General features: G+C 46.7%; 1 protein-coding gene across 1 annotated transcript in view; it reads right to left on the bottom strand.

Annotated features, from left to right (window-relative positions):
- LOC127056895 (exocyst complex component 1-like) overlaps positions 1-16,888 on the bottom strand; it is a 73,011-nt gene that overhangs the window by 26,305 nt on the left and 29,818 nt on the right. Inside the window, exons 6-11 of the mRNA XM_050965228.1 lie at positions 16,296-16,489; positions 9,947-10,174; positions 8,761-8,893; positions 7,629-7,738; positions 5,565-5,714; positions 3,868-3,961 (exon numbers count right to left, since the gene is read on the bottom strand). Of these exons, the coding sequence (XP_050821185.1) occupies positions 3,868-3,961; positions 5,565-5,714; positions 7,629-7,738; positions 8,761-8,893; positions 9,947-10,174; positions 16,296-16,489 (909 nt within the window). The remainder of the gene's footprint in view (positions 1-3,867; positions 3,962-5,564; positions 5,715-7,628; positions 7,739-8,760; positions 8,894-9,946; positions 10,175-16,295; positions 16,490-16,888) is intronic.

Genomic DNA, 16,888 nt, shown 5'->3' with positions numbered 1-16,888 from the left:
TTTAACCCCCCCCCACGAAGAACGAATTGCTACCTGAGAGATCTCCTGATTATTGAGACTGTACCGAGCCCTCCTTGCTTCTTCTGATGTTGCTGCTGCTGCTTCTGCCTTTGCTGCTGCCTCGGGGACTGGTAAGAATCCCTCTATGAAACTTTCCCTACTTTTATTTTATTATTTTAGCTGCTGGCTCTGTTTCCCCAGGACACAGACTCAAGCTAAACCTTGGTCTGTGTCTTATAACCTCTCTTAAAGTCCAAGGCGCTTTGCCGCTAAAAATAAGTTTGTGCCACTGCTAAGCTCTGCTCCTGTGGGCTTTGCCTCGGGGCACTCTGCTTTCAGCCACCATCCCTTGGCTTCCTTGGAAGCTGGATCCTGGGCACATACATACCACTCTGCCCTCTGTAACTTCCCCATAGCATAAGGTGCACCATAGGTTTTGTTTTTTTTAGTTTAATAAGTCATAGTTTGTTAAGATTGTAGAGCTTGTAAGTTCACCTGCCTTGTTATAGTTTACTGTTTTGTTGCTCCGTATAGTTGCTTGTTATAGTTTTGCTTAGAATTGTGATATTTGTTGTTTTGCCTAGTCGTTGGTTAAGATAAATAAGGTTTTTGCTGCTTAAATTCATCTTCCCGCTGTCCCGATCTCTCCCTGAACTTTCCCGTGTCTGTTTTTCCCCCGCTCCAATCTCCCCCTCTGTGCTCCTCCGTGTCTCCCTGTTATAACTCCTTGCTGCCTCCACCCCGCGTCTGCATCACCCTCCGAACTTCCCAAACCCCTTGCTGCTTCTCCCCCTGTGAAACTTCCCAAACCCTTTGCCGCTTTTTTTACTTTGTTTTTGGTGTCCGCTTGTTGCTTAAACCTCTCTCTAGCCCTTCTTTACACTTCTCCGCTGCCCCTCCCCTACTGAAGATCACCATCACACTGCTCCATTGTCCTTACCCTACAGGGCTTCGGAGTCTCTCGCTGCTTCCAGTCGCACTCTCCTCTCATCAGTTGCCACTAATCATTCACTCCCCCTCCCCCCCAGTTCCTTGACCCAGCCTTTAGGTACACTCTTGCAGATTATCTGCTATCCTAGCCTCACAAATTAAGTCATTAATTTTCTTTTATACCGTTACAGTGCATAATTTCCCTTATCACCCATATTGTATTATTGCACTGTGATTCACATTTTATTTGTAATTCTAACATGCCATTGGTTGCTTCCACTTTTCTGATATACTTTGTATTTGCATTGATACCATTGTGTATAAGGCCACTAACCACTTAATACATTCTATCTAAGATTGTTGACCATTTTATATAGAAGCTACCATTTTATTTTGCATTTCTTTTTGATACACTTATTGACTGTACTGTATCCCATTGTACTGAACCCCACTTACTGTACCCCACTGTTAGAACTCCCTACACTGTTCAATAAGAACCCCCCCCATCACTGTCTATTGTAAACACCCTATACACCCCATCCCATCGTATTTCATTGTTAAATTCCCACCACATCCTTTTTCCTTTAATAAAGAAATTAATTGGCACCCCACCTGTGTGGTAATTGCTCCCCAAGATCCCATATACCTGCAGGCAGGGACAACTTCGCCAAAGCCTTTGGGATCAAAACACAGTTCTTCAGCTGAGCATGAAACGAGGAGCGTTCATTCAGCTTTGGAGAAACAATCTGAGGCAGCCATGGCAGGTGAAATAACTGAAGCCAGGTATTGCTGGGAAATGCCTGGAAAGATTCCTGCACTTCAAGACAGACCTGGCAAAGGTGCAGGCAGTTACGTTTTGTAGACTGAAGGCACCATGGACACAGATTCAGAAGATGGTAGAGGGTTGCTGCCTGCAGCTGGGACTAGTGGCAGGGTATCAAGGGGGTGGGAATGATCTAATAAAGCCAAGAACAATGTAGTTCTGCCAAGTCTTCCCAAATGAGTCCAATGTCAAATGGATGCTGTGTAAAGGGAATGGAAATACGGAAAGGAGACGGTGACTGAAGCATAAGGGAAGTGGGGGTTAGTTGAAAGTGATGCTTTGGGGAAGAAAACCAAAACCCCAGTGTGACTCAGGAGCCAAGGATGTATAGAGAGGAAAGCAGGAGCACACCTGCATTCAGAAGGGATGATGGGATATTTGCCCACCTAAGAGAGCCGGGGGTGGGGATCTCACACCACAGGAGAGCAGCAAAGGTATACGTGGGAAGGCTGATGTCCAGCAGGCTGATCCAGTGGGAATTCCAATAGCAGAGCCATTGTGTTGGTGGTTCCAGTGTCACTTTTAGCCACTGTTCTCTGGGTGATGATGGCCAAACCAGAGCATGACTACACTAATGATCCTATCCAAAGAATACAACAGTGACCAATAAGGAGCAAAAGGACACAGGTGGAATATTTTACAGCAAGAGCTGGAGAAAATCAAGGAGGAAGCACTGGTTCACATGTTCGGTAGTGTGCTATTACATAAACAGACAGTCACTATTGCTGCTTGACCCCTACAAACTCCATCACAGACCACGGGATAGAGAGGAAATGATGACTGGGAAGACGATCACCCCGCCACGGCCAGTATCAGTGATGTTAATGGAGAGGACCCTAGGAACAGCTGAGGAGTTTAAAACTATTGCAGTGACCTGATCCTAGAGCAGTTTACCTCCTGGTGTAATTTAGAGCATTCCCAGCCCAGCTGGCTATGGTCTGTAGGGATTGCTGGGATGCAATGCATTCCAACCAGGCCTATTTTTGCCCTGGGGGAATTACCTTTACACGAGGGGCTGCAGAATGAGAAGGAGCCACACCTGTTCTTTGCCAGCCCAAGAGGGGTTGCTTTTTGGCCTATCACTGTGGGAACAGTGCAAAGGACCTGGACTGGGGCTCATGAATGAGCCCCTCAGGTATGAATTATTCTTCAACCCTCAGACCATGCTGTGGGAGCAATGTGTTTCCTAATGCCTCAATGCATGTTGTAAAATATATGTAGACCAGCAGGTCTGACAGCCATGGGAAGTGCCTTTCATTCCACTTTAGCTCCACCACAGAAGATTACTACTTACCATTCATGCCACTGACAGCAATGGGAAACAGCATGGCTTAGCAGTCACTGAAACCATCAGACTGATATGAAGCACTGTGCAAACAACTTCCTCCCATTGCAGGGAGTAATTCATGACACAGCACTCTTGGATTCACCCAACGCTCCTCCTCACTGCTCCCCGCACATTGTGGACTTGGATTATTTTCTTTTTTTTTCTATTTTCTGTTGGGAAAATCTAAATGAAACACTTTGTTTTGGGGTCATTTTGATATTGATCTCTGCATCTGGCTGAGCTCTCCCATGCCTTACGGAAGCTGTAGCTTTTTGATCAGCCGTGTATTAAAGTCAATGCACTGTTCACCTAAGTAAAGTTATGCATACGTTTGTGTTTGCAGGGTTGGCAAATGTTAGCACACTTCAGGGAAAAACTCGTATCAAAGAATTGTTCTGGGCTGCACGTGCACTACCATACAAACAGACAGCGTTGCATCTCCGGCTCTCTGATGCCTGCAGCAATGCCTATGCCTCTCCACAGCAGAGATTTATCTGTGAATTCCTCCAGGGGAAGCCACAAAGACCCCAAAGCTCAAAAGCAAATAAGCAGTAGTGAATAAAACCTGCAGCAAATGGTCATACAATGTCCACCTGGTGTAAATCAGCATAACTCCTCGATAGGCAATGGAACTTTGCCAGTTTGCACCAGCTGAGGACTTGGCCCACAGATGAGAGGGAAAACCCCACCCAAGGAACTGATAGTTTGGGGAAGAGGATGGGGATAGAATTCTTCTGTGTACCCCACTTACAAATCAATCCCTGTCCCACAGCACTGAATCACTTACATTCCTTTGTTCTTCCCAGCAGCAGCATTCTGGCCAGCTCGAAAAAAGCTTTGATTTCCCTCTCATAGAGTCTGCTAAGATTCCAGGCATAGACCTGGAAGGGGAAGGAATGGGTGGGAATGTCAGTGGGTCTCTCTCCTGTCTCCTGCTCCCTATCTCAACCACCACTGAGCCATTCTCAGCAGTCTCTCTACTGTTCATGATACAAAGCCTATTGCAGTCAGTGGAAACATTCCTGTTGACCCTGATGGGCTTTGGATCATGCCTTTGGGAGAGCTGTGGAACTGATCATAAAACCTAGGAAGGGAAGAATCCAGCTGCTCAGCATTGAAGCCCGTTCTAAAGTCGTGCCGTTTGCTGGCTTCAGCGAGCAGGGTTGTTGAACCGTGAAGACTCTGGCACCCAGACTATGCCACAGCAAGCACACCGTGCCGTGGACAATAGCATCAGCTTGGACTTTGTCTTCCATGAGGATGAGCTTTACCCCTAACATGAAAACACAGCTTCCAGCATCCTTCCCGGCTCTTGTTTTCAGCAAACGGGACAGCCCCACAGTAAGGAGCACATTTGTCACTGAAGGGCTATCTGCCTTCCAACTGCACACTTGGCTTTCACAAGCCAAGTAGCCTCAGAGGTGATCAGTACTTCGATGGGAAACTTCGGAAGCAGTGATACTCAGACCTCAGTGAATCAGGAGCCAAATCAGTGATCAACATTACCCAAAAGAGCCACTGTAGTGTGAATTCATTGTTTCATTTAATATAAATAATATAAACTCATTCCTATATATATGCTTCTCACAGCAAAATGACTGACCAAGCATTCTACAATTGATTAATAACACAGTAAAAGCATCTTGATTGGTTAAGAATGAAATCATGCTGTGTTTTAATACCATGTGCTGCAAAGAACCGCAGGAGACACATTGAAGAGCCAATTGGGGCTCCTGAGCCTCAGTCTGAGGATCACTGCTCTAAAGGGGAGGGGCAGGGAGCAGTGCTAGTGATTTAGCAGGTGCTACTGTTCTCTTGGTCTGAGCAATGGAGGAATGCCCTGGCGTGGTACAAGGGGGTGCTGTCTTTCTGATCAGATGTAGATACTGGCCTTCATTGAATACTGAGGGGCCCATTGTATGTTTGATATTCTCAGAGATCAAACCCCATCGGGCATTCTATTATCCCACTCTGATGGTGGCTATGCTGCAGAGCTGGGACTCCGATCTGGGTTCATTCCCTGGCTCTAACATGGATGCCTATGCAAATTTGGGTAGCTCACTGTAAAATGGGGATAATGCTACTTTAGCCTGTCTTGTCTACTTAGGTTGTGAGCATCTCTAAGCAGAGATTGTCTGTTACTACGAATGTGCCCATGGCCTGGCATCATGGGGCTCTGATCTCAGCTGGGGAAATTCAGATAATGATGACTATTCTTGAGTAGTGTCCTCATTCAGAAAACAGGGCATAGCTTTAAGCCAAAGCCCAAAAAACTTTACATACAATACTGTTGTGAATAAAAGTGATATTTCCATGGTGATTTCATTATTTCATCTTTATATGGACATATCTATATTAAAATACCACAGCATAGAATGCCAACCCAATTAAAAACCTCCCACTTAAGTGCAATAATATAGGATTATTTATTGTTACCCCACCATGGCTGATGTTGTACTGGATAGTTCAGCTGTGAGGCCATACCTTTGGGAGGTCATGGAACAGGATCGGGTTGGCATTCTTCAGCCAGGCCATAAGTGGAGTGTAAGGTAGCAGGTTGTCATGGTAGGGCCCATGGGTGGATGAAATTAGCTCACTAGCCTGCTGCATTCGAGAAGGAACTTGACCATTTCCCTGAAACAATAGAAAGAACAAATCCTAGCTCAACAAAATCATTCATATGCAGCACTTGGCAAATTTAAATAAATCTCTCCTGGATTGCATGGGAAGCTCCAGTTCTGGACGGGGACGCTGGAACAATTTGTATAGTGGGGGTGCTGAGAGCCATTGAATTAAGCTGTAAACCCTGAATATAATGGAAACTGCTTCAAGCCAGGAGGTGCATCAGTACCTCCCGTGCCCCAACTTCCAGCACCTATGGTTCTGAAAACATTTGAGAAGCCATAAGTTACTTGGGAGAGCAATGTTAAAAACCACTATGGCCATGTGTCTATACTTACTGCTTCACCAGTGTAGCAATACTACGCCAGCAGAGTGGATGCAGCTTATTGGTGCAAAGCTGGGCTATTACTAGGATAGCTCATTTCATCACTACCACTTCTCAAGGAAATAAGCTATTCTGATATAGCAAATATAGCTGCATCTACACTAGAGGCCTTTGTTGGCATAGTTATATTGGTGAGGGATCACATCTCTTTATGCCACTGACCGACGTAGCTATGTTGGTAGAAGTCTGTAGTGCAGATGTGACCTATGTTGCATCCAGTTGTAAGGAAACAGGGCTGAACAAAGTGATAAGCTGGTAATGCCTGGTCAAGCTGCAGTGGGAAACTAAACAGAGAAGCCCCATTTGTGATGCTGAATCTTAGCAGGAGAAGCAGCAAAGTCTGTTCATCTTCAATTCAGCCTCTACTTATGAGGACCCACATTGGGCAATCAGATCTGCGCAGGTGCAAGGATCTGGACAGGTGGACCTGACTGCAGACCCAGGATAGCATAGTGCAGGCTACTGCAAGGCATTCTCTCGGGCTTCTAGGGAGACATGTTGGGGAGGAGAGGTTGAGGGGCAATTACAACATCTGGCCCTCACCATTTCCAAAGGGAAGTTTAAAATGGAGCGGACAAAGTAGAGTGTTGGCGAAGCAAGACATCATTCAATAAAATAACCCTTAGTGTTGACTCCAAGCATAAATCCTTGCATTGTGTGTGATTAGTCACACTCAGAATCTAGAAAACTAGATATGGGCCATTTAGCAGTGAGCCATAGTTAATATAGCTATTTCCAACAGCACAGTAGAGCAGTAGTTCTCAAACAGGGGTACGTGCACCCTTTGGAGTACACAGAGGTCTTCTGGGGGTACATCAACTCATCTAGATGTTTGCCTAGTTTTACAACAGGCTATATAAAAATCACTAGCAAAGTGCTTTCTCAATTACCACAACCAGGGGCACACACAAGGAGGGGCAAGCAGAGGCATGCCCCACCCTCAGTAATCAGCCGAGGGCACAGAACTTCTCTGGCCCCAGCAAGCTCCTGCCGGGGCCGGGGTGGTAGGGGCCAGTGAGCTACTCGGGGGCGGGGGATGGGCGTGGGCACAAAATGTGACCCTCCAAAAGGAGTCACATTTAAAGTCCTGCGCATACCCCTGGCCGCAACTTTCAGTCTCTTCCCTCTTGTGATGTTATCATTTCATTAGTTTCCAGTAAACGTAGAGTCCTACAAGCTAATTGGGACCTAAGTTTCTAATGTATATAGGAAATCAGGACGGGGAGGGGGGGATCATTTCTTTAAAAAAATGTCTTTCAGGCTAAGCCTTTTTTGAATTTGACTGCGGCAAGACAGTGGCATGGGAGGACAGTTCTTCAGATCAGTAAATATGTGCAACACTGCCCCCCTGTAAGAGAGTCAATCCAAGGAAGGTTTGTTTAGGTGTGTCTAATGAAGGGCTGGGGAAGGCACGGGTGTCTTTTAACCCTTTCTGTGCCAGTTTTTAACATAGCACTTCTATACCTCTAACACTGCATTGCCAAAATATTAATTCCTTTCAGTGTTTAACATATGCCACGGCAAGTTTGGGGTTAACCTACCTGCAGTTCAAAGATGCTTGTAATATGGCTGATGAAACTGTTTTCAAAGTTCTGCTTCAGCGTTTCAAACATGATCAACTGTTCTGCTATGGCCTGCAGCTTCCGGTAACCTTGAGTTAAGGAGAAGGCTGACATAATGAGAGACTGCACATGCAGCGTTGTGCCCAAAGACACATCAGTTGTGCAAGTGACAAATATGACAGGTCTCAGAGACATGCAATTTTGAAGAAATACTCTAATCCAAACCCCAAAGGAGTGAAATATTCACTGCAGCACTAAAATAACAAAGGCAGCGCCTGAGTTAAAAAAAATATGCATGCAAAGTACACCGCTAGCTGTCCATCTTCATGTGCAAAAATCCAGTTTCTGTATGATGTGATCACTGCCCTTTCATGCACAAATGAAGCATATCACTGCACCCATGGGGTTTTGAAATCAGACCCATGGTGTATTATTCTAAAGGAAAAAATAATTCCCCAGCACTCATATAAATACTGTACAACTGGGCTGCCTTTTGGTTCTCCGTTAAAAACAGGCTTCTGTTAGCCCCTTTCCTAAATATAAGACCAGATAAGCAGTCAGCATATAGATGGCTCCTGGCTGCACATTGCTCTAATGTATTTAGGGGAAAGGGTGCCAAAGCTTAACTTAAGCTTGCTCTAGCAATGCTTTCCTCTACCCCATAACATATATAGACAGAGAGTGGGCTGACTAATTCTATAACCTGGAGGAGTAGAACCCTTTCCTTCTGATTCCTTTCATCACAAATATGCACTGATGGGGCTGGCCTGGCAATCCCAACCTTTTCCCTGTCTGTGAAAACAGCAAGTCCAGGATGACGGGCAACACCAGAGTGTGCTTCCAGGATATTGCTCCAGTTGAGTGCTAGAATTCAGGGCTTCCTTCTGTTTTGGAACTTTGCCTCAGTCAACCTGCAGGTGAAGGGTTTGGGGCAGTTCCTGGAAATCCAGAAGGCCATGGTTCAGAGGAGGACACCATGGCCCGGTGACTCAGTGAGCCTATGCGAAGGTTGGACAATACAGTGCTGTGCTCTGTGGACAGCTCGCATGACTGTAAGCCAGTGGTGCTGATAAGGCACAAAAGGCGGCAGTTAGCTTCTACTCCTACTCACCGGGTTGTATCTGAACATTCATGCAGCTGGAAAGAGCTTCTGCTGCTGCAATGCAGGCCTTCACTTTGCTGGGTCTAGAGAGGTCGCCTTGGCTCAGAACCTGGCGGTGCTTCTCACTAAGGTCCAGGTTACTCTAATTAAAAACCCAAGAGAACTAATTTAATCCATGCTGTCTCTCTATCCCTCCTCCCCTCACCAGCATCCGAGTTTGATGTCTTATACCCTGTGTGCACACATGAAGGATAGGCACTCTCACTGTTTTAAGTGGCACCGTGCTACATTAAACTGCCAGGCTGCATTCCCCGTCAAATGCATCATGCAGCCATTTCCCCTTCCAAAATAATAGTGCACCATAAAAACAGCAGAGCTCCCAAATGGGATCATGGCAAGGGAGAGCCTAGGGATCCAAATCACAGAGCAGGGCTCCAGGCTGCTAGGGGCTATACAAACACATAACACACAGACAGTCCCTGCCCCCAGGAGATTACAAGTTAGAGGATTATTGAAGTCCATGCAGCCAGGGGCAACTATTTTAGCATCAGATTGCTGCCTCAGCAGCAGTGCGAAAACCTCATGCCACTGTTCTCGTTCCCATGTGACATAGTTATATGGGAAGGAGACATAGTGACATACTTATAACAGGAAAGGCAGCACAATCCTGGAAGCTGATTGGCTGGTGAGGAGATAAGAAGAATTTCAGGTAAACATGGTCCAGAAAAATCATACATTTCTCTCCTTTCCCCAACCAGAAACATGACCCTTGTTGATAGTAGCTGCATCCTGTGTTGCAAAGCAATTAAAGAGTTAATGATTTAGCTCTCGCTATGCCCAGGAGTGATGCTGAAGATCTGGTCTTTGTTGTGAACTCATGAGCCATTCTGTGCTCCTTTCTGTTGCCTGGTCAGCTAGCAACATGACACATCAAGCTGTCTGTGTTCCAAGAGACTCTGATTCCAGCCACGTCACCTCTGCTGCACCTGGGCCACACCTCCTCATTTTAAATCTGAGCAGTGTGCCCATCACCATATTATCTAGGCCTCAAAGAACTGCTCGGCTCTCTCAGTCCTAAGCCAGACAGGCTGGGAGCCCTGTGGAGGCAGGTCTAGCTCAGGGTGCCTAAGCCCAGTGGGAGTCTGTCCCCTGACTTCAATGGGCCATGACTCATTCCCTTTGTGACTTCACCTACCGTGAGGAAGAGAATCTCGCTCATGAGCTTCTCATGGTTGGAGTCTATCTGGTGTAGCAAGGAGTTCCCCTGCTGGATGTGATCCATCTGCTGCTTCACACTCCCCAGCAGCTCATCATAAACTTGCAAGGTCTCCTCCACTTTGGCAACTTCTGCCAGGGCCTCATCAATGGAACCCATCAGCAATGTCACCTGCTTCTCGGAAGAGATGATGGCCTGGAGATTGGCCTGTGAACAAGAGAAGCAGAGTGCTCTGGTACAGCACAATGCTAGTGCAGTGATGGGTGCTGTAGTTGGCTTATATTCACATACACACAGATACTTTGATCATTAGGTAGGATCAAAGACAGGGACTTCTGCAAGAAAGCCACCAGGCCTCTGCCAGTTCGGTGGCAATGTGTAACAGTTTGTTAAGATGACTGGGGTCCACTACTACTACTCTCTCTCTCTCTGTCTCTCTCACACACACACACAAACACACACACACACAGAGTCAGTGTATCCTATTTATACTCAGCTAAGATAAAATGCCTTTGGATTAGTGCCATAGCAGCAGAGGTTTCTGGAGGCCATGCCATGCCATGGGGTTCTGATGTGTGCCCTGCAAGGTTCTGAGAGTCCAACATGTGCACAGCACCAGCTCAGAATATAATGCCAAGTGCATGGCAGTTTCTGAACCACTCATGCAAACACAAGACCCTTCCCTAGATACAGCCTTTGAAGGTCTTGAAGTGATATTATGCCAGGGAAATGTCGCACGCTGGGCATTTGTGGAGCACATTGCTTTTGTATTCAGATAGGAAGACAAGCTCCATGGCATATTGTAGTATCCATCTTCCTTCCCACTCTGAGGAATTCTTCTGCCGCCTTAAGTGGGGCTGCTGGAGGGAATACAAGATGGCAGTTCATGTGTGGGGCTGTCTCAATTTATGTGCTGTGAGATTTCAGGGGACCCATGCCATCCAGGGATATGAAGTATCACAAAGTAGGTCCACTCCCATAATAATTTCAATCTGACACATTGTCTAAGGGTCCTGTGCTGTTCCAACAGCACAGCCTGCATAGCTAGGTCTTCCACTGGAGAGATCCATTGGATTAAGAGAGGAAGTGAACAGACCTTCCTCCTCAGGCAGGGGAGAGATTCTGCTTCTGCATATCCAGTTTAAGGCCATGTCCATCACCCGCACATGTGCTCTCAGCCTCACTCACCCCAAAACCCACAAAGGAAGGCTCTATGCTGCTTTCTCTCCAGCCTTCCACGCTTCTGCTCCTCAATGCAGCTCCCTGGGCCCTCAGATTCCAGGCAGCTGCTGCAGAGTGCCCTATAGCCCCTGAGCTGGCTGCTACACCAGAGAGATGATGGAAAGCAGGAGGCCCTGTAAGAGCCCCATACCGGCCCAAGGAGGCTAAAGGAAATAGCAACTTCAGCAGAGTAGCTGGAACCGCCACAGCTACCTCCTCGAGTAGACTCCACAAAGAGCGGAAGAAAGAAGGGTGCTGTAGGGCTGGTGATGGCACATGGTTTTCCTACAGGGCCCTGGGTGCACTGCTACTTCCTGCTCCTTGTGGGGGGACACACTGGGGGCAGCAGCAATGACTGGCTCATTGCTGTGCTGGAGCTCTTGCCCCCCTCCACTTGCCAAGGATGAGTGTGGACTCCGGGGCGCTATGTGACCCTATAACCCGATCTCCCTATGGGCATAGTTCTCTGCATTCCCACAGAAGTGTCTGACCCAGGCCATCATGAGGAGGCATGCAAATTCTGAGCCAATAGCCACCACACACATGGTTTCCTATGTGTTACCCCGCTGAACTATTTTGAAGGTGAAATTAATGAACAGTTAAATCATGCATGACATGTACATATATATAAGAAAATGGGAGGCACTATTAGCCTCAGGAGGTCTTAGAAATTTGCTTTGACAGGCCATGGAGCTATAATTGCTTGTTAATCTCCACTGATAAGATCTATTAGAGATTAACTGGTTTTGAAATGGTAATTGAATTGTAGCCACTGGTTGAAGCACCATGTTGGGTATCAAATAAGATAATCGATACACATAGGCCTGGGAGGATTGAAGTTTCTGGTCTGTTGTTTTCTGTCTTTTAAATGAGTTTGTCTTTGTTAATATTAAAATTAGGTGATGAGTTTTTTATTAAATAAAAAGCAACCTCAACAGAAGCATCTATGCCCCCACAGTAAACACAGACAGTGCTTTGCAACCATGAAGACCACAAAGGAAAGGAGACAGAGGTTCTGTAAATCAACAAGAGGCCTGGCTTCCTAGAGAAGTTAGAAGGGGTTGTGTGATGGAGTATTCACCCCAAGTTGGAAAGGAAGGGATTAAAAGCAGCCTAGGGAGGCAGTGCAGGGAGCAGCCAATCGGAGAGTGGCTGCACAGAGCAGCCAGTCAGGACCAAGCAGGCTCACATAAAAGTGAGCTGTTGGTCAGACCAAGGTCAGTTGCTGTAGGGAGCCTAAGGAGAGAGAACAGCCTGCAGGAAGGTAGCACCTTGGACAGAACAGTTGCTGGTTGGCTGCTGGGACTTGTGGATTGGAGGCCCTGAGAAGAGTACAAAGAAGGTTCTGGGGCCTGTGGGGAAGTGGACAAGGGAACTGAAGCAGCTCTGCTGGAAAAGTTGAAGAGAGGCAGCAGGAGTCTTCTATAGCCAGAGTCCCTGGGCTGTGCGTGGAGTAGTGGGTGGGCCCAGGTCCCCTCTTCACTGGGTGAGTAGCTGGACAATAGAACTGGGAGATGCTCCCCCCACACAGAAACACGGATGGTGACATGGCTGGAGGGTTGAGTCATGAAGAGGACATTGCCGTTCCTGGACTGAGGCAAGTCTGTAGGAGGAGAAAGCGCTGGGAGCGGCATTACCAGGAGAGGGCATGCTGAATGAAAAAGCTAATCTGTGTGATGGTGGGCAGGAGGTGCCATTCTGGTGGGGGAATTCTGTCACAAGCTGCTCTAGACCCAAAGAAAGTCAGTTTACAGAGCCTCACTGAAGGCAGATCTCATTTCTGCTCCCCTGAAGGGAGCAAGGCTGCCACTTCCTGCAGCTCCTTTTGGCTGGGAATGGTGAATCGTGGCCACGGGGACTTGCCGGGGGCCATGCCTGCAGACGGTCAATGTCAGCAGAATGTCTTGTGGCCTTCAGATTACCCTGATGGGCTGCAGGTTGCCCACCACTTCCATAGAGGCACTGGGCATACCTGTCTGTCCCACACATGGTGCCATTTAAGGAGAGGCATGGCTTGAAGCTAGTGGGCGTGGCCTCAGCCATAGACAAAAAGACCCACAATGGAGCCGGGAAGATTCAATGGAGCCCTAAAGAAAACAAAGACATGAAAACTGGGCAAATAGCCTGCCACTCACTCCTTGAACTCTAATAAAGCCATGTATCAAGAGAAAAGAGGGCAAGCTTTTCCCCAAGCACCTGATGGGAGTGATGACAGAAACCACTGAGCTTCTGCTTGCTCAACACCCCCTCACCCTCCAACACTGGGAAGGAACTGAGTAGCATTTGGGGCTTTGTGTGTGGCTCCATGCTGGTTCTTATCTCAAAGACCCACAAAAACTAAGGCAGGCAACTTTTCCTCCCACTCTGAAATTTCTTGGAAGCTGCCAGGTAACAAACCAGTGTAATTTCCCCATTGCTGCTCAGCTGCCTTTAAGTCTCAGCTTTCCAGCTTCACTGCAGTGGCTCCAGGCTATGCTCTACAAGGTTCCAACTGACATTTTGTTTTTTATTAAGTGCTACTAAATTATAGCCATAAACCTCCAGCAAGCCTGTCACTGCTGTCCCTTCTGATTTTCTTATTAGGGCTTTTCAGAGCCTTGGGGCTTTGCCTTTAGCAAAACGGCACCAATCAAACTGGCAGGAGAACTGCTGGAAGGGACAGCTCTCTGGAGAAATATTGCTCAGGTAATGATAATAACTCTACTGCATGAGACGTCTCAGAGTTTCAGAAACGCATGTGGATTTAAGAATGCCCTGGAAATCAGCAAGTGAACTAGGGTATCAAGGCATGAACTGGAGCTCCAGGCCTCACAAATACAATGGCCACCATCTCACTCACCACAAAATTTTAGCAACATTTTGTTAATGTTTGCAAAGTGCTTTGAGATCCCTAGAGGAAAGGTGCTCTAGAAGAATAAAGTGTTTATTGTTGTTATGCTTTAGGAAGTATATGAGCATATGCATGACTCCGTTGTACACAATAATATTATTAATTACAGATAAATGCCACATTTATATTTATCAAAAGAATAAGTGTTAATAATTTATTTATCAATTAATGGTCCTTTAAAATAATGCACTCTGCAGCACCTTTCATTTCCAAGAACTCAACCAATATTTATTATGTATCCTTGGAAGATAAGTATTGCTGTCCCTAATTTACTGATGGGGAAATTGAGGCACAGAGCAGTTATGTGACTTGCCCAGGAGCACAATGATGTTTGTTGCTGTTAGAAACAGACCTAAGGAGTTCTGCTTCTCAGACCTAAGGACTACACACCAAAGCACAAAGAAGACACGCTGGTATGAAGTGACATAGAAACAAAAGTGCAGAATAGAGCAAACATAAAGGAACACAAAGCAAAATGGATTTAGGATTTTGTGGATTCTGATAAATTTGACATTATTTCTTCTATTGTTTTTTTTTAAAGTTATTTAACTATAAAATCCTGTGGAGCCAGAAATATTGCTGTAGTGTAAGTGCTCTAAACAGGCATCTCATCACGTTCCCTCCAGTACTTAGGGACTTAGGATGTCTTCCAGGGAAATACAGGAACATAAATAAATGGAATAAAACACACTAGCTTTTTCTTTTCCACATGCAGTGTCTCCTATTATGAGCCTCTCACCTGTCAATCATTCCCTTGCTCTTTCACATGCTACCTCATCCCCTCACCTCCCCCCAATTCCATTCTTTCCTGGTCCTCTCCTCCCAGCCTTCCCACTCTCCATGTCTCTCAGGTCTTGTCCTCACTGGGTTCTTATCTCAGGAATGTTCACACATGCTAGCACCCCAAGGTGTAAAAGACACCTTTTTGAGCAGTGAAAACAAGCCCTTGGAGTCCCCACCTCCTTCCCTCTCTTGTCCCAAAGAACTCCAGCTCTCCTATGCTCCACTCTTCAGTTTTACCCATCTCCTCTCCCCCTCTGACATTGTAACCCCATTCTCATAGTTTCTCTCCTTCCTTCTCCATTTGCTGGGCTGCTGCTGTTGAATGCCTATTTCCTCCTCTTCCTTTGCCTCATCCCCCCTGCATAGGGGCTGCTGATGCCCTTGAGTGTGCGGAGTGGGTCCCTTGTCTTTCTGTCCTCCTTGTGCTATCTACCTGCAGCCATGCGAGCTCTTTCACTTCGCTCTCCTCCCTCATGGCACTGGGAGCCCAATGGACAGGGAGACCTTGCTTTCAGGAGCAGCGCTAGCACCACTGGCAGAAGTCTGGTTGCCTCTCTTCCAGGTACTCCAAATAAACCAAAGGACCTGTATACATGAGCTGTCTTTATGGGCCTGGGAAATACCCATGGTTTTCATAAGACATCATGGTGATGAATGTAACAAGCTGGTGGGTGCTGATCCCTGCCATGTATTAACCCTTTATAACTTGTCCCAAGTCATTTAACTGTTACCTGGAAATACAACCCATTCTCCTAGCAGCTCCGTCATGTGCTGGAGAATCAATGTCTTTGAACACTTTAGAGGAAGAGGAGAGGTATTTACTGCAGCAACGCCCTCTGACAGCTGATCTCTGCTGCAGACTAAGGGTGTGTCAACACTGCAGAAAAAAGGTGTTCTTAATTCAGGTTAGTTAACTTGTGCTGGGGTAGCAGTGCAAACACAGCAACTCAGCTTTCAACTCAGGTTAGCCGCTTGAGTTCAAGCCTATATGTGAACTCTGAGTTGCCCTATCTTCACTGCTATTTTAACCTAAGTTAGCAAGCACAGGTTAGCTGATCTGAGTTAAGAGCACTCTTTTTTTTTTTGCAGTATAGACATACTCTGTTACTTTGAGGGCAGCTTCCAACGGGGGCTATTTACCTGTTCTCCCACCCAGTGAAAGAGAGCCTCGGTGCAGTGCAAAGCACTGTTCAATTAAAGGCAGGGGCAACATTCCCACTGACTTCAGTGGGACAAGCTTTTGGCCCTAAATTGCTGTGTGTCCTAATAATTGGCTTCTTAGCTCAAATAAAAAAGCCAGAACTCTCAATGGGCCTCATCCAATTTCCAGTTAAGTCAATGAGATTCTTTTCCTTGACTTAGGTGGAGTTGTCCCAGGGCTTAAGCAAATACCCAAGATGAATATCAGAAAGCCTCAGCCATCTTGTCCCTCACCTCATCCAGCACCTGGAGGTCTTTGCTCAACTTCTCTGCAAAGGCCATGGAATTATTCACTATTGGCTCATACTCCTCCATTAGCTTCAGCATGTCAGCCGTTTCCTTTGGTGTCATCTCCTGGTAGGCACTGTGCTCCGCCTGGTCCCCAGCCTCTGCGCTGGCGTTTCCAACCTCTTGTAGACTCTGTTTCCCTGTGTTCATGGGGGAGATGCATGGATGACCACAGAATTCTAGTTACTTCATTGTATATACCTTTCCTTTCTGCAGAGTCGAATCAGTTCCAATCACTCACAAGTGACATATGTACAACACTCTTAGCCTACTTCCCAGGTGATATTTATTTATACTGGAAGAAAATTATGGCATGTCCCACTACCATCTGTCTCTGGAGAGGAAAGGCTCAGAGCTGGGCTAGCAGGACACTGTTGCAGGTGAGGCCTAAGGCATGTGGGCAGAGCAAGCCTAAACTGGAGTCTGGTTGTGCCTCTGCCTGCTCCCATCTGAAGCAAGGGAAAGCCCACATGGTGATGATGTATCTAGAGGGCACCTGCAGGATCCCAGAGATGTCCCCACCATCCCAGTATCCTCAG

The sequence above is a fragment of the Gopherus flavomarginatus genome, chromosome 8, assembly GCF_025201925.1.
Source record: "Gopherus flavomarginatus isolate rGopFla2 chromosome 8, rGopFla2.mat.asm, whole genome shotgun sequence".
Taxonomy (NCBI): Eukaryota; Metazoa; Chordata; order Testudines; family Testudinidae; genus Gopherus; species Gopherus flavomarginatus.
The sequence above is the reverse complement of the archived record's forward strand: the minus strand, read 5'-3'. Positions and strand labels throughout refer to the sequence as shown.